The 11205-nt window shown below is 44.0% G+C and overlaps 1 protein-coding gene across 1 annotated transcript in view; it reads right to left on the reverse strand.

The window, feature by feature from the left end:
* Positions 1 to 10901, reverse strand: part of SFI1 (SFI1 centrin binding protein) — a 34636-nt gene extending 23735 nt beyond the window's left edge. The window contains exons 1-6 of the mRNA XM_033136113.1: positions 10637 to 10901; positions 7301 to 7372; positions 4415 to 4567; positions 3802 to 3873; positions 2768 to 2878; positions 1393 to 1487 (exon numbers count right to left, since the gene is read on the reverse strand). Of these exons, the coding sequence (XP_032992004.1) occupies positions 1393 to 1487; positions 2768 to 2878; positions 3802 to 3873; positions 4415 to 4567; positions 7301 to 7323 (454 nt within the window). The 5' untranslated portion in view covers positions 7324 to 7372; positions 10637 to 10901. The remainder of the gene's footprint in view (positions 1 to 1392; positions 1488 to 2767; positions 2879 to 3801; positions 3874 to 4414; positions 4568 to 7300; positions 7373 to 10636) is intronic.
* Positions 10902 to 11205: the final 304 nt, after the last annotated feature.

Here is an 11205-nt window from a genome sequence, read left to right on the forward strand (position 1 = left end):
ATAGTTCTGGAACTCACATGAATAGGACTCTGAAGGCCAAATGCAATGTAGCAAGTCCATGATGGGATCTTCAGATTGATTATTTTACTTATTAGCATTTCTAAACCACTCAATACTTAAAAATCTCTTAGCAGTATACAAACATAGCATAAAACTATAAAAAGCAGCATATAAGAAAACAGTAGAACAATCCTTGTTCAATTTCAGGTACTTGAAAAAGACATTTCTATTTCAGCAGGCATTTTGAAAAAGTTTTTTGTTTTTATACTTAAATTTCATTTATCTTATCTGTCATATGCTTTTAATTTCTATGTACCCAGCTTTGAGAATTAAAAGGTCTAGAAATAGCACAAACAAACAAACAAGAAATAATATGGTTCCACCAGGGCCATCACTATCCACTAATAGATGGGCCATCATCATCCACTAATAGATGATGATGCCTCACATATAGTTTTTAAGCTTTAAAACAGCTGCTGGAAGTGTTGCTCCACTTTTGATCAGAGCAGCAACACTGGGGGTAGGGAGAGTAACGCTTTGTCCTACCCTCCACTTTCCTTATCTGAAAACCAGAAGGGTATTTTTTTCTCCAGTGGGAAAAAAATACATAGGTGCTTGCCTCTCTATACTGGGAGAAACAGCAAAGCATGGGGAGGGTGGGAAAGGAAGCTGAAAAGAGTGAGCAATGAGTAAAGATAAGCCAATGCAGTTGCACAATCTTTGGTTCAACTGAGGATACAGAGTACAGGGCTAAAGCTTCTTGAAAAAGACAATTGTTAAGGAAAAGATGTGTGGCGCCGCTTAGGTGTCATTAAATTAGCAATGCAACTTGCTAGCTAAGCAAAATGTCTGCTAAATTACTGGTGCTAATGTAATGTTTATTTAGTAGATATATCAACATAGTTTGCACTGTTGTGCTGTAAGATTCAGGATCTCAGTAGAAATTCATGGATTTTACAGGAAGCAAGGTTTTCAGAGAACTATCCAATAATGTGTTGGCTGCAACAAAACTCTAAATGCAAAATACATGTTGCTGTTCAGAAATACTGCAGAGCAGATGGAGAACATCTTGAGCTTTTGCAAAGGCTTCCTTTGATAGTTGGGATTAATTTAACACACAGTAAAATATGCAGAGAAAAGGCTCAATGCTGGGTTCAAGCAGGCTGCCATCTGCACTGGAACAGCATGGACACAGCAATCCAGGCTCTTCTACTACTGCAGGGCTGAGGAAACTGTGGTCCTCCAGATGTTCCTTGACTCCATCTCCCAAACAGCCCCAGCCAACCTGGCCAAAGTTCAAGGGTGGTGAGAGTTGTAGCCTGACAACAACTGGAGGGATACAAGTTCCCTACTCCATTCTGTATGCTTCCACAACAGATTCTATTCTCTCACCGTGTGAATCTGCAACACAGTAAGTCACCTTCTTCTCTCGCTGCAGGAGTACGTAGGACTTCCAGGCCCGAAAGATCAGGTTGTACAGGAAATACCTGGCCAAAAAAAGTGAATAATACTTTGCAAGGGTCAGAACCCAGCCTACCCATTTGCTATACTGTACAGATGATTCATTCCAAACTACTATTGAGGAATGCTTTCGCACTGTAATTTTTTGCAACACAGGAAGTATTCATTTATTTACACAGGTGGCAAAAACAGGCTGGGAAACAATCACTTGCTGGTTTGCCTAAGGCAAGTAAGAATCCCCTCCAAGTGGAGAAGTTTGTTCCTTTTTTGTTTAAAAATGACTGTACGGTTTATGTGTAGGCAGGCGGCCTAGTAAAAACTTTTGTGGGCTAGTAATTATTACTGTTGTGCTTGTTATTTTTTCATTTATTAATTGCTTCCCACAAGCTTCCCCAAAGCAATTTGCAATATAGTAACAAATATAAAACAGTTAAATATATATTAAAAAGTTCTAAAATCAATTATAAATATAAAAGCAACAGGAGCACATATACACAATCAATTAAAATGCAGGACAGATACCAGTTGGGATAAAGAAGCATATTTCGTAGGTGCCAAAAAGACAATAGAGAGGGTTTCTGTTTGATAGTAGCTTATGTGAATTTATTTGCAAAGCAATTATCCACCAAAATATGTTGATGAGTCCATGTTGTATTTGGATGGGTACCCAAAGCCTAGGAATTGGCAAAGCTACATATAGTGCAGTTCCAGAGAAGAATATTGGTGGCCAAGTGAACTGGCCATGAAACACCGGAATGGAAAAAAACAGCAGGGAATTTCCAGTGCAGGCAGCCTATGAGAAAGTGGTTTGGATGATCAGGGAAAATAAATATAAATGTACAGAACTGCAGGACAATTACCTTCAGCTGTACATATCAAGGAAGAAGAAAAGTAGGGATGCAATGCATCCCTGACCCCCTTCTTTGTCCTGTTTGTAATGATCAAACTGAGGGTGATTTGGGCTCTAAACTATGGTTAGCGGGAGCCACGGATTGGACTAATGCAGGCATAGGCAACCTTCGGCTCTCCAGATGTTTTGGACTACAATTCCCACCATCCCTGACCACTGGTCTTGTTAGCTGGGGATCATGGGAGTTGTAGGCTAAAACATCTGGAGAGCCGAAGGTTGCCTATGCCTGGACTAATGTGTCTTCCTAGTAAGAACATAGAAAGAAATGCATGCACTTAGGAAAACTGAACTGAACTGTAGAAACTCAAACATGCCTGGCTGCTTGCTGGCTAGGATAGCACAGCTTGCTTTTTGACACATTACAAAATGTAGTATTAGAAAGTACATTTAACAGACCTGTAATGGCAGTCAGCCCGGATGGTGAGCTTCCATTCTTTCCAAATAGCCCACCATTCTTCCTTCCACCCTCCAAAGGTTTTCCGCAGTATCTTCTGATCATAATAGCGCCTAGAAATGGAAAGAATACAACACATATAAGACAATGGCAACATACACACAATATTAAATCAATTATTGTAAACCTCCGCCCTTTGTCTGTTCAGTCATCATTTTTTTTCACTTCCAGTCCAGAGATTGGACTGCTCTAGTCCTGCTGAAATCAACAACATTTAAGCATGCTGAACTGTGAGCTAAAACATGCCCTTCATCTGTGAACAAGTGTTCCTAGAGACAATTATAGTTGCAATAATTCTTATGAGTGATTTTCTTCATTTTGTACCAGCAATAAAAGCTCAGAGAAGTACAGTCTCTACCAAAATATCACAGCACAGCAGGTGACACTGCTAACAATGAAAGGCTGTGGATTTCAACATTCTGGCAGGGGCGGAGGAAGGGGGGGTGATGGGAGCGCACCGCCCCCATTGGCGCGATCCCGGTGGGGTTCCATCACGGCTGCCCCCCCCGCCCGTGCTGGGCACCACGCCCCCATGGGCGGCGCACTCCACCCCCAGAACGCGCGCCACACCCCCAGTATGCGTGCCCCACCCCTTTGGGTGGCACGCCCAACCCCGAGACGCATGCCAGCCCCACCCCCGCCTACTCCCCGCCCCCAGTGCCGGAGAATGAAGCTCCGCCACTGCATTCTGGTGCTCCAGTAATTAAGAGGAGACTGTGATGGTTCAGACACAACAATAAAGCATGGTTTGCAAGTTGCCCCCAAATCAGGATATGAAACTACAGGCTGAAGCAGATTTGGCCAAACTGTAGTTTCAAGTTCCATGTAAAATAACACTCTTGCCTGGGACACTGCTCTACAGTGTTTTAGCAAAATAATCACTTTTTACACATGCACAAGCCATAAGTCCACTTGTGTAGACCAGTTTCACAGAAAAATACTTATCATTTTTAAGCAAAGAACTAGCTTTGCTTACCTGGCGCTAGAAGGGAGGACCCTTCCAAATGCCTTCTTCATCCACAAGTAAAGGAATTTCCTAGCCAGGTGTCTGAAAAACATATCTCTCAGTGCTTTTTAGCATATATTTATTATATATAAACTTTCAGCCAAAGATGAACAGAAACTTCACACATAAATGCTAACTCCTCCATTTAAGTCCACCACTAAAAAACACCTTTTACATGACATTTTTATCTCACCCTTCCTCAAAAGTGAGGTTAAAAACTTTCCTTGTTAACAAACTTGTGAATCTGCTGCTGCTTAACGTATCAATTAGGAGTACAGATCTTTGTGTTTTTGTTGCTGTTCATAGTTTGGTAAATCTGTGTTTTAATTATCTGATTACTGTTGCTTTTTTACATTTGCTTTTTATGTGTAACCTGTTTTGAGCAGCTACTTTGTGGAAGGGAAAAGTGGAGGAGGGGGAATCTTTTAAATGAAAATCACTTCCCCTGCTTGATTCGACTGATGAAGCCGAATCAACATTTTAAAATGAATACAATAAAAATATACCTACTGGACATGGCTACCTTTCATATTAGGTTAATAAGCCCTACAAATAAGATATAAAACATAAACATGTCTATTACCTGATACGGAGTTCTTTTAATCTCCCACCTCGGTTCCAAGTGTATGTCACACAGTACAAGATCCTGCGATTCCCAATCAGACGCGGAGAAGCGAACTGGCCACCTGAACCTCCTTTATGACTAGGCTGTTTCTGTGTTTTTATAAACTTTGAACTTAAAATAAATAAAATAAAAAGATAAGCACTTTTTGCCACTAACCTTGCAAGTGCCTAGGTAACAAGACTTTCACAAAGCACAGAAGCAGGATCCAGTGAACACTCTTCCCCTGGGCCCCAGTTCATTCAGAATGATGCTGCAATTGCACTCAGGTCCTGCTTGCTTATGGGTTTCTCATAAAGGCCCATTTCCCACACTGCACATATTAGACCTCTTGATGTGACGTATCTGTAGAAGGCCCTTTCCTACAGAGTGCAGTGACTAATAAAGAACATAAGTAGAGCCCTGAAGCTGGATCAGCCAAAGGTCCATTTAGTCTAGCATCCTTTTCTCACAGTGGCCAACCAGATGCCCATTATGGGAAATCCACTAGCAGGACCTCAGAACAACAGCACCAGATATATAATGGATAAGGTATCATAGTCACCAGCTGTGTGAGGCTTTGTATACCAATACCTACACTTTGAACTTAGCCCAGTTTCTAATTGGCAGCCAGTGCAAGCCTTTCAGGAATGGTGTAACTTGAAGAAGAAGAGTTTGGATTTGATATTCCGCTTTATCACTACCCGAAGGAGTCTCAAAGCGGCTAACATTCTCCTTTCCCTTCCTCCCCCACAACAAACACTCTGTGAGGTGAGTGGGGCTGAGAGACTTCAAAGAAGTGTGACTAGCCCAAGGTCATCCAGCAGCTGCATGTGGAGGAGCGGAGACGCGAACCTGGTTCACCAGATTATGAGTCTACCACTCTTAACCACTACACCACACTGGCTCTCACACTTGATGACAACAGTCAATTCTGTGAGCAACCACATTCTTGAACAAGCCTGTCTGAATTTCTGGTTCTGGGGAACATCAAGGGCTTTGGTGCAAGAAAGAACACGCTAAGACAGGGGAAACTATAAAAGTAATTGTCTGCAGCCTCCATTTGACTTAGTATGAAAGGGCATATGTAACCTAATACATATAGAAAATACTGTTGCTGTTTCTAAAGCTAGAGAGACTAGGAGATAGGCCAGGGCTGGACATTTGACTGGCCAAAAAATAAAATAAAAATGATCAATTGGATGGTCAAACATTGTCAAATAATATCCAAATATTTTTAAAATAACAGCGTTATTAGAACAACAAAACCACACCATACTTTATTTATCAATATGTCTGAAACATCTGCTAAAATTGTTACAAATAACAGTGGTTGTATATTGATCAACTGATGATATATGATAGGTCAATTCCTGTGTGCCAGTCCCAAGAACGCAATGATGTGGGTTTTCCAGAATTCCCCCCCCCCATACAATTTCTTTTTTTAAAAAATCCAATGCATATTACACTATTTGAAAAAAATTCTGATGCCTAGACAGTGTTCTAATTTAGAATGTTTCTTGTACTGTACTTTTATTTAGTAAACAAAGCTAAGTGTTGGAACTACTCAGCTTCCTTAATATTATACTTGCAACTGGCATCTATTCATGGTTACTAATGAATTTATAAAACAGAACATTTTTCATGGAGAAAGCAAGCACTGGAAAAATGTCCATGGAGAATTTTCTACCCTACTTCACTACAAGATTATAGGGTTTTCCCTCCAGAGTAAAAAATGATGTGGAAGAAGGATGTCTGATTGTGGCCTGCAGACTCACCCTCCTTAATGCAGGTTTTGCAGCATTCTGTACTGTTTCAAAACCCACAAAACCTGTTAGTCCAGAAGTGACAGTGGGACACAGTGAGTGCATGCAACCTGTGGGAGGTGATGTTTCTTTCAACTCCAGCTTCTCTACAACCTAGGTTTATCAAACAACTCTTTTATCAATCACTTAAGACAAGCTCAGACTTCATTACTCTTCCAGAACTAAAAATAAACCTACAAAATCAATCTGCAAAGAAATTAGTCGTACCTCTTGTTACGAATGCTTCAGGATGCGTACAACATGGGTTACGAACGCGCTGAACCTGGAAATAGTGGAATGTGTTACTTCCAGGTTCGGTGGTTCACGCATGCACAGACGCGTCAAATGACGTCATGCGCAGAAGTGCCAAAGCACGTCGTGTACATGTGCAGATGCGGCGCTTCAGGTTACGTCACGGGTTATGAACGGGGCTCTGGAATGGATCCCGTTCGTAACCAGAGGTACCACTGTATTGAAGAATTAATGGTCAAGAAAAGAGAAGCTAAGCCTCACAGCATTCAGTGGAAAGGAACAACTCTGGTGTTGTTAAACAATATATTCTAGACCATCTGGCAAAAAAATATTTTGGTGGTTGAATGAAAACTCTCCTCCAGCAAAGGGAGGTCTGAGAATGCACCACATTTCTCTGTAAATTTACCAGAGATAATGTACTGGGCAGAAAGAAGGCTGCTTCTTGTTGAAGTTCAGCCATGATGTTCAGGGGCCAGCTTCAGGACAGTCACTGTCTCTCAGCCTAACTGACCTCACAGGATTGCTGTGAGGATAAAAGGGGAAGGGGGAGAACTGTATACACCACTTTCAGTTCCTTAGAGGAAAGCTAATAAAGTGAGGGGGAAGTCTGACATCCAGGAATCTGTAGCACAGACAGAAGTAATTTGATAAAGCTACTGTGTGCTTCTTGTGTAATACTACAGCTGCTATTTCCACTGCAGTGGTAGCAATCCTTGTTCACAAACTGTTGCCCCCACCAGAGACTATTTAAGCACTAGCAACAACATAGCTGAGTTTTTGGTACAGGCTCTTCTGCTCAGGTGTTTCTTACCTGACTTTGGCCTTCTTTTCCATCACGTTAACAGTCTTGTTTCCTCTACTGTCCAGTCCAGACCAGTGTTTTCTGGTAAGAAAAATTGTTTGTCAAAACATAAGGATTATTTTCTTAAAAATCAGTAAGCATACATGGAAAGTGGCCCTGTACAGAGTCAGACAATTGGTCCATCTAGCTCAATATTGCATACACTGACTGGCAGCAGCTCTCCCAGATTTCAGTCAGAGGACATTCTCAATTCTACCTGGAGCAACTAGCATGCAGAGACACAGAACCTCTTACACTGAAGGTAGTACATAAAAAGAGCCTAGCTGCTGAATCAGGCCATCTAGTCCAGCATCCTACAAGATGCCCCAATAGGAAAGCCACAAGTAGAACATGAACACAACAACACTCTTCCCACTTGTGATTCCCAGCAGCTGGTACCGGTATTCAGAGGCATGCCACCTTCAACATTGGAAGGGGGGCATAGGCATCATGGCTAATTGCCATCAATAGCCTTATCCTCTATGAATTTGTCCAATCCTCTTTTAAAGCCAAGTTGGTGGTCATCACTGCCACCTGAGGGAGGGAGTTCCATTGTTTAACTATGTGCTGCATGAAGGACTTTCTTTTCTGTGTCCCGAGTCTTCCAGAATTCAGTTTCATTGGATCTGCATTCTAGTGCCGTAAGAGAGGGAGAAAAACTTTTTTTCTATCTTCTCTATCCCATGCATACTTTTATATACACTTCTATCATGTTGCCTCGTACTCAACTTTTATCTAAACTAAATAATTTCTGAATGCAGCAACCATTCTTCATAGGGGAGTGGCTCCATCTTCTTGGAACATTTTCTGTACCTTTTCCAACTCTATTGTTTTTGAGGTGAAGCGACCCCAAGTGTGGTAGCATCAGACTTGCATAAGGGTCTTTAGATGCTGGCATTTTTATTTTCTTCTCCTTTCCAAATCTCTCCAGCCCAAGGGCCTGAACTCCTCAATTGTAGTCCTGGGCTGCTCAGAAGACGACCCCCCCACACATCCTCTCCCTCACTGAGGTGGTCCAAGGGAAAGCAGAGGATAATCCTATCTGAGGGGATCCATTGGATAGCAGAATACCTGGTCAGGGTAGCCTGATCTAGAGCCTCCCTTTTGCCACAGCCTACTGCCCCAGAAGCCAACTTTCGGTTTGCAGAGATGTTTTCATTCTCTTGCCTACAAAAAAACGAGCGTTAAAAAAGACATTTCCTGAATCTACTATCTGAAAAGGGCAGAGCCTCTTTCTCCCCTTTTTTCCTCCTCCTGCTACACGTGTAGCAGGCATATCCACGACACTTCTCGCTATGCCGTGTCGGGCAGTCACTGGGAGGGAAGCATCACCGAGAAGGGGCTCCCGCCTCCCCTCAGGAAAAAGCGCGGGAAGGCGGCCCGCGGCCTCCTAAGCTAACGTCTTTCCCCAAGGCGGCGGCGGCCGAAGCCTTCCGCCTTGGCTGAGGCACGGCACACGCCCAGTGGTCGCCAATGGCGGGCCGGCGGCAGGACAGCTGCCTAGTTACACTTGGGAGGGTCCTCTCACTGACTTGGAATAACTAGCTTCCAGGGGTGTGCGGGGAAGACGGGAGCACAAGGAAGCCTGGAGCCGCACTCAGTAGCTCTTCATAGACCCTCAAAACGAACAAACAGACCGACTGAACGACCAACTAACCACCCACCCACAGTGCAAGTTGACGGGTAGCCGAGGCAGGGGTTCTCTAAACATTGCGAGACTTTAACTCCCAGCATCCCTTGCCATTGGCACTGCCCGCTGAGGATGATGGGAGTTGGAGTCCCGCCACACCTGGCTAGCTGAGCTTCCCCTGCCTTTTTGTCCTCCACTTCACGGCGCGCATGGAATGAAAAGTGGAGGGGGCGGGAATGCACAGCCACCCAGCATTTGGTAAACCACGTTTTTCTTTGAGGAGCAGACCACCTAGCTACTTTCAACGGGGCGCGCGCAGTTTAACAGACCCGACTCCCAAGTACTGTAATCCTGTTCAGCGTTATCGACTTAAGAGTAAGCTTCATTGGACGCACTAGGGCTTCTTACTTCTGAGTAAGCGTGCATCGGATTGCATTGTCCTCTGGTTCCATAGGATAATTAATATGGGCTGGCATTCTCATTTCTCCCACAAATATGCAGGGGAGGGGGGACTCCGGTGATTTATCGCTCATCCAGTCATCTTAGGACCTTACAACGAGGAACAAACCTTGCAGCCCTAAGCACATTCCTTCCCAGAAAATGTGAATTGCAAGGAGAGGTACTTTAAAAGCGGAGTATCTTACGTTTAATGAACAAGAGCCCCCTTTATTTAAATTGCGCTTACATAAATATACAGGGACGCAGGTGGCACTGTGGGTTAAACCACAGAGCCTAGGGCTTGCTGATCAGAAGGTCGGCGGTTTGAATCCCGCCACGGGGTGAGCTCCCGTTGCTTGGTCCCTGCTCCTGCCAACCTAGCAGTTCGAAAGCACGTCAAAGTGCAAGTAGATAAATAGGTACTGCTCTGGCGGGAAGGTAAATTGCGTTTCTGTGTGCTGCTCTGTTTTGCCAGAAGCGGCTTAGTTATGCTGGCCACATGACCCAGAAGCTGTACACCCGCTACCGCGGCGAGATGAGCGCAGCAACCCCAGAGTCGTCCACGACTGGACCTAATGGTCACGGGTTACTTTACCTTTAAATATACAGGTGGTGGTGGTGGTGGTGATTGTCAACAGTGGGGCGGAGAAAAGGTTTGTCATATTTGAACATGGTGGTTCTACGGACGTTTACTCAATAGTAAGTCTCATTGTGTCCAATGGCAGAGAGGTTTAGCACCCCGTAAATGTGTTTACGGGTCACGAAGAGTCGGACACGACTGAACGACTGAACAACAACAACAACAACAACAAATGTGTTTAGGATTGCAGCCCAAATGATGCAAGAAACAATTAATTGCTCCTTAACACACTTTAAGCCTTTAAGCACACAGCCAGAGCGGTTAAAAGGCGAGTGTTGCATTCTTATAGACGAAATAAAAGTTTTTATCCGTGTTTCTGAAGCCATAACTAAACCGCATTAACTGATCTTCGTTTGTGTCATTACAAGACGCGTTAAAAATTAACGAGAATCAACTGATCGTGCCGCGGTACAATTCAGGATCTCATGACCTGCCTTATGTCATACATCGGGGCTAAATGATTTAATTGAAGCTAATTCATCATTGCTTTGGGATAGCTAAGTATCCCCCCACCACACACAAGGCATCTCATAGTTTAGAGTGCAATCCTAACTATGCCTACTGAGGAGTAAATCCCACCGAATTTAATGGGTCTTACCAGGTAAATGGGGTTAGGCTTTGCAGCTTAGAGGTACGCGGACGGGAACCATCGCAGTCCTACTCTCCACCGCTCTGCGCGTCTGAGACTGCAATGCTATTGCACACAATTACTTGGAAGCGAGTCCCTTTTTACTTTCAACGGGGCTTAACTTCTGAAAAAGCACGGACAAGACCACCCTGCAACGCTGCACAGGCTCAATCTCTTGGGCTGCAACCCTATGCGCACTAAAGGGAGTAAAGCCCTACCTACGCAGTGAAGAGAGCAACCCAACGCACAGGTGTCATTCAGCGTCTCCTGAGCGGGGGAGTCCCCGCTGCAGGCAACGATCGATAGAAGACGAGGCTGCCCTGCCGAAACGCCTGAAGGACCCTGCCATACCTCTTACCACACTACTCTATCGCCACCTGCTTATTGTGTGCGGGTTTATTTATACAACTATAAATCTCGCCAGAGCTGAGAAATGGGAATTCGAATTTGGAAGTCGCCTGTGAAGTTCCTATACTATGTTTTGTATGTGTGTCTCCCCCCCCCCACCCCCGTTTTGGGCAGGCAATCGCCACCGGCAC

The sequence above is a fragment of the Lacerta agilis genome, chromosome 17 (genome assembly GCF_009819535.1).
Source record: "Lacerta agilis isolate rLacAgi1 chromosome 17, rLacAgi1.pri, whole genome shotgun sequence".
NCBI lineage: Eukaryota > Metazoa > Chordata > Lepidosauria > Squamata > Lacertidae > Lacerta > Lacerta agilis.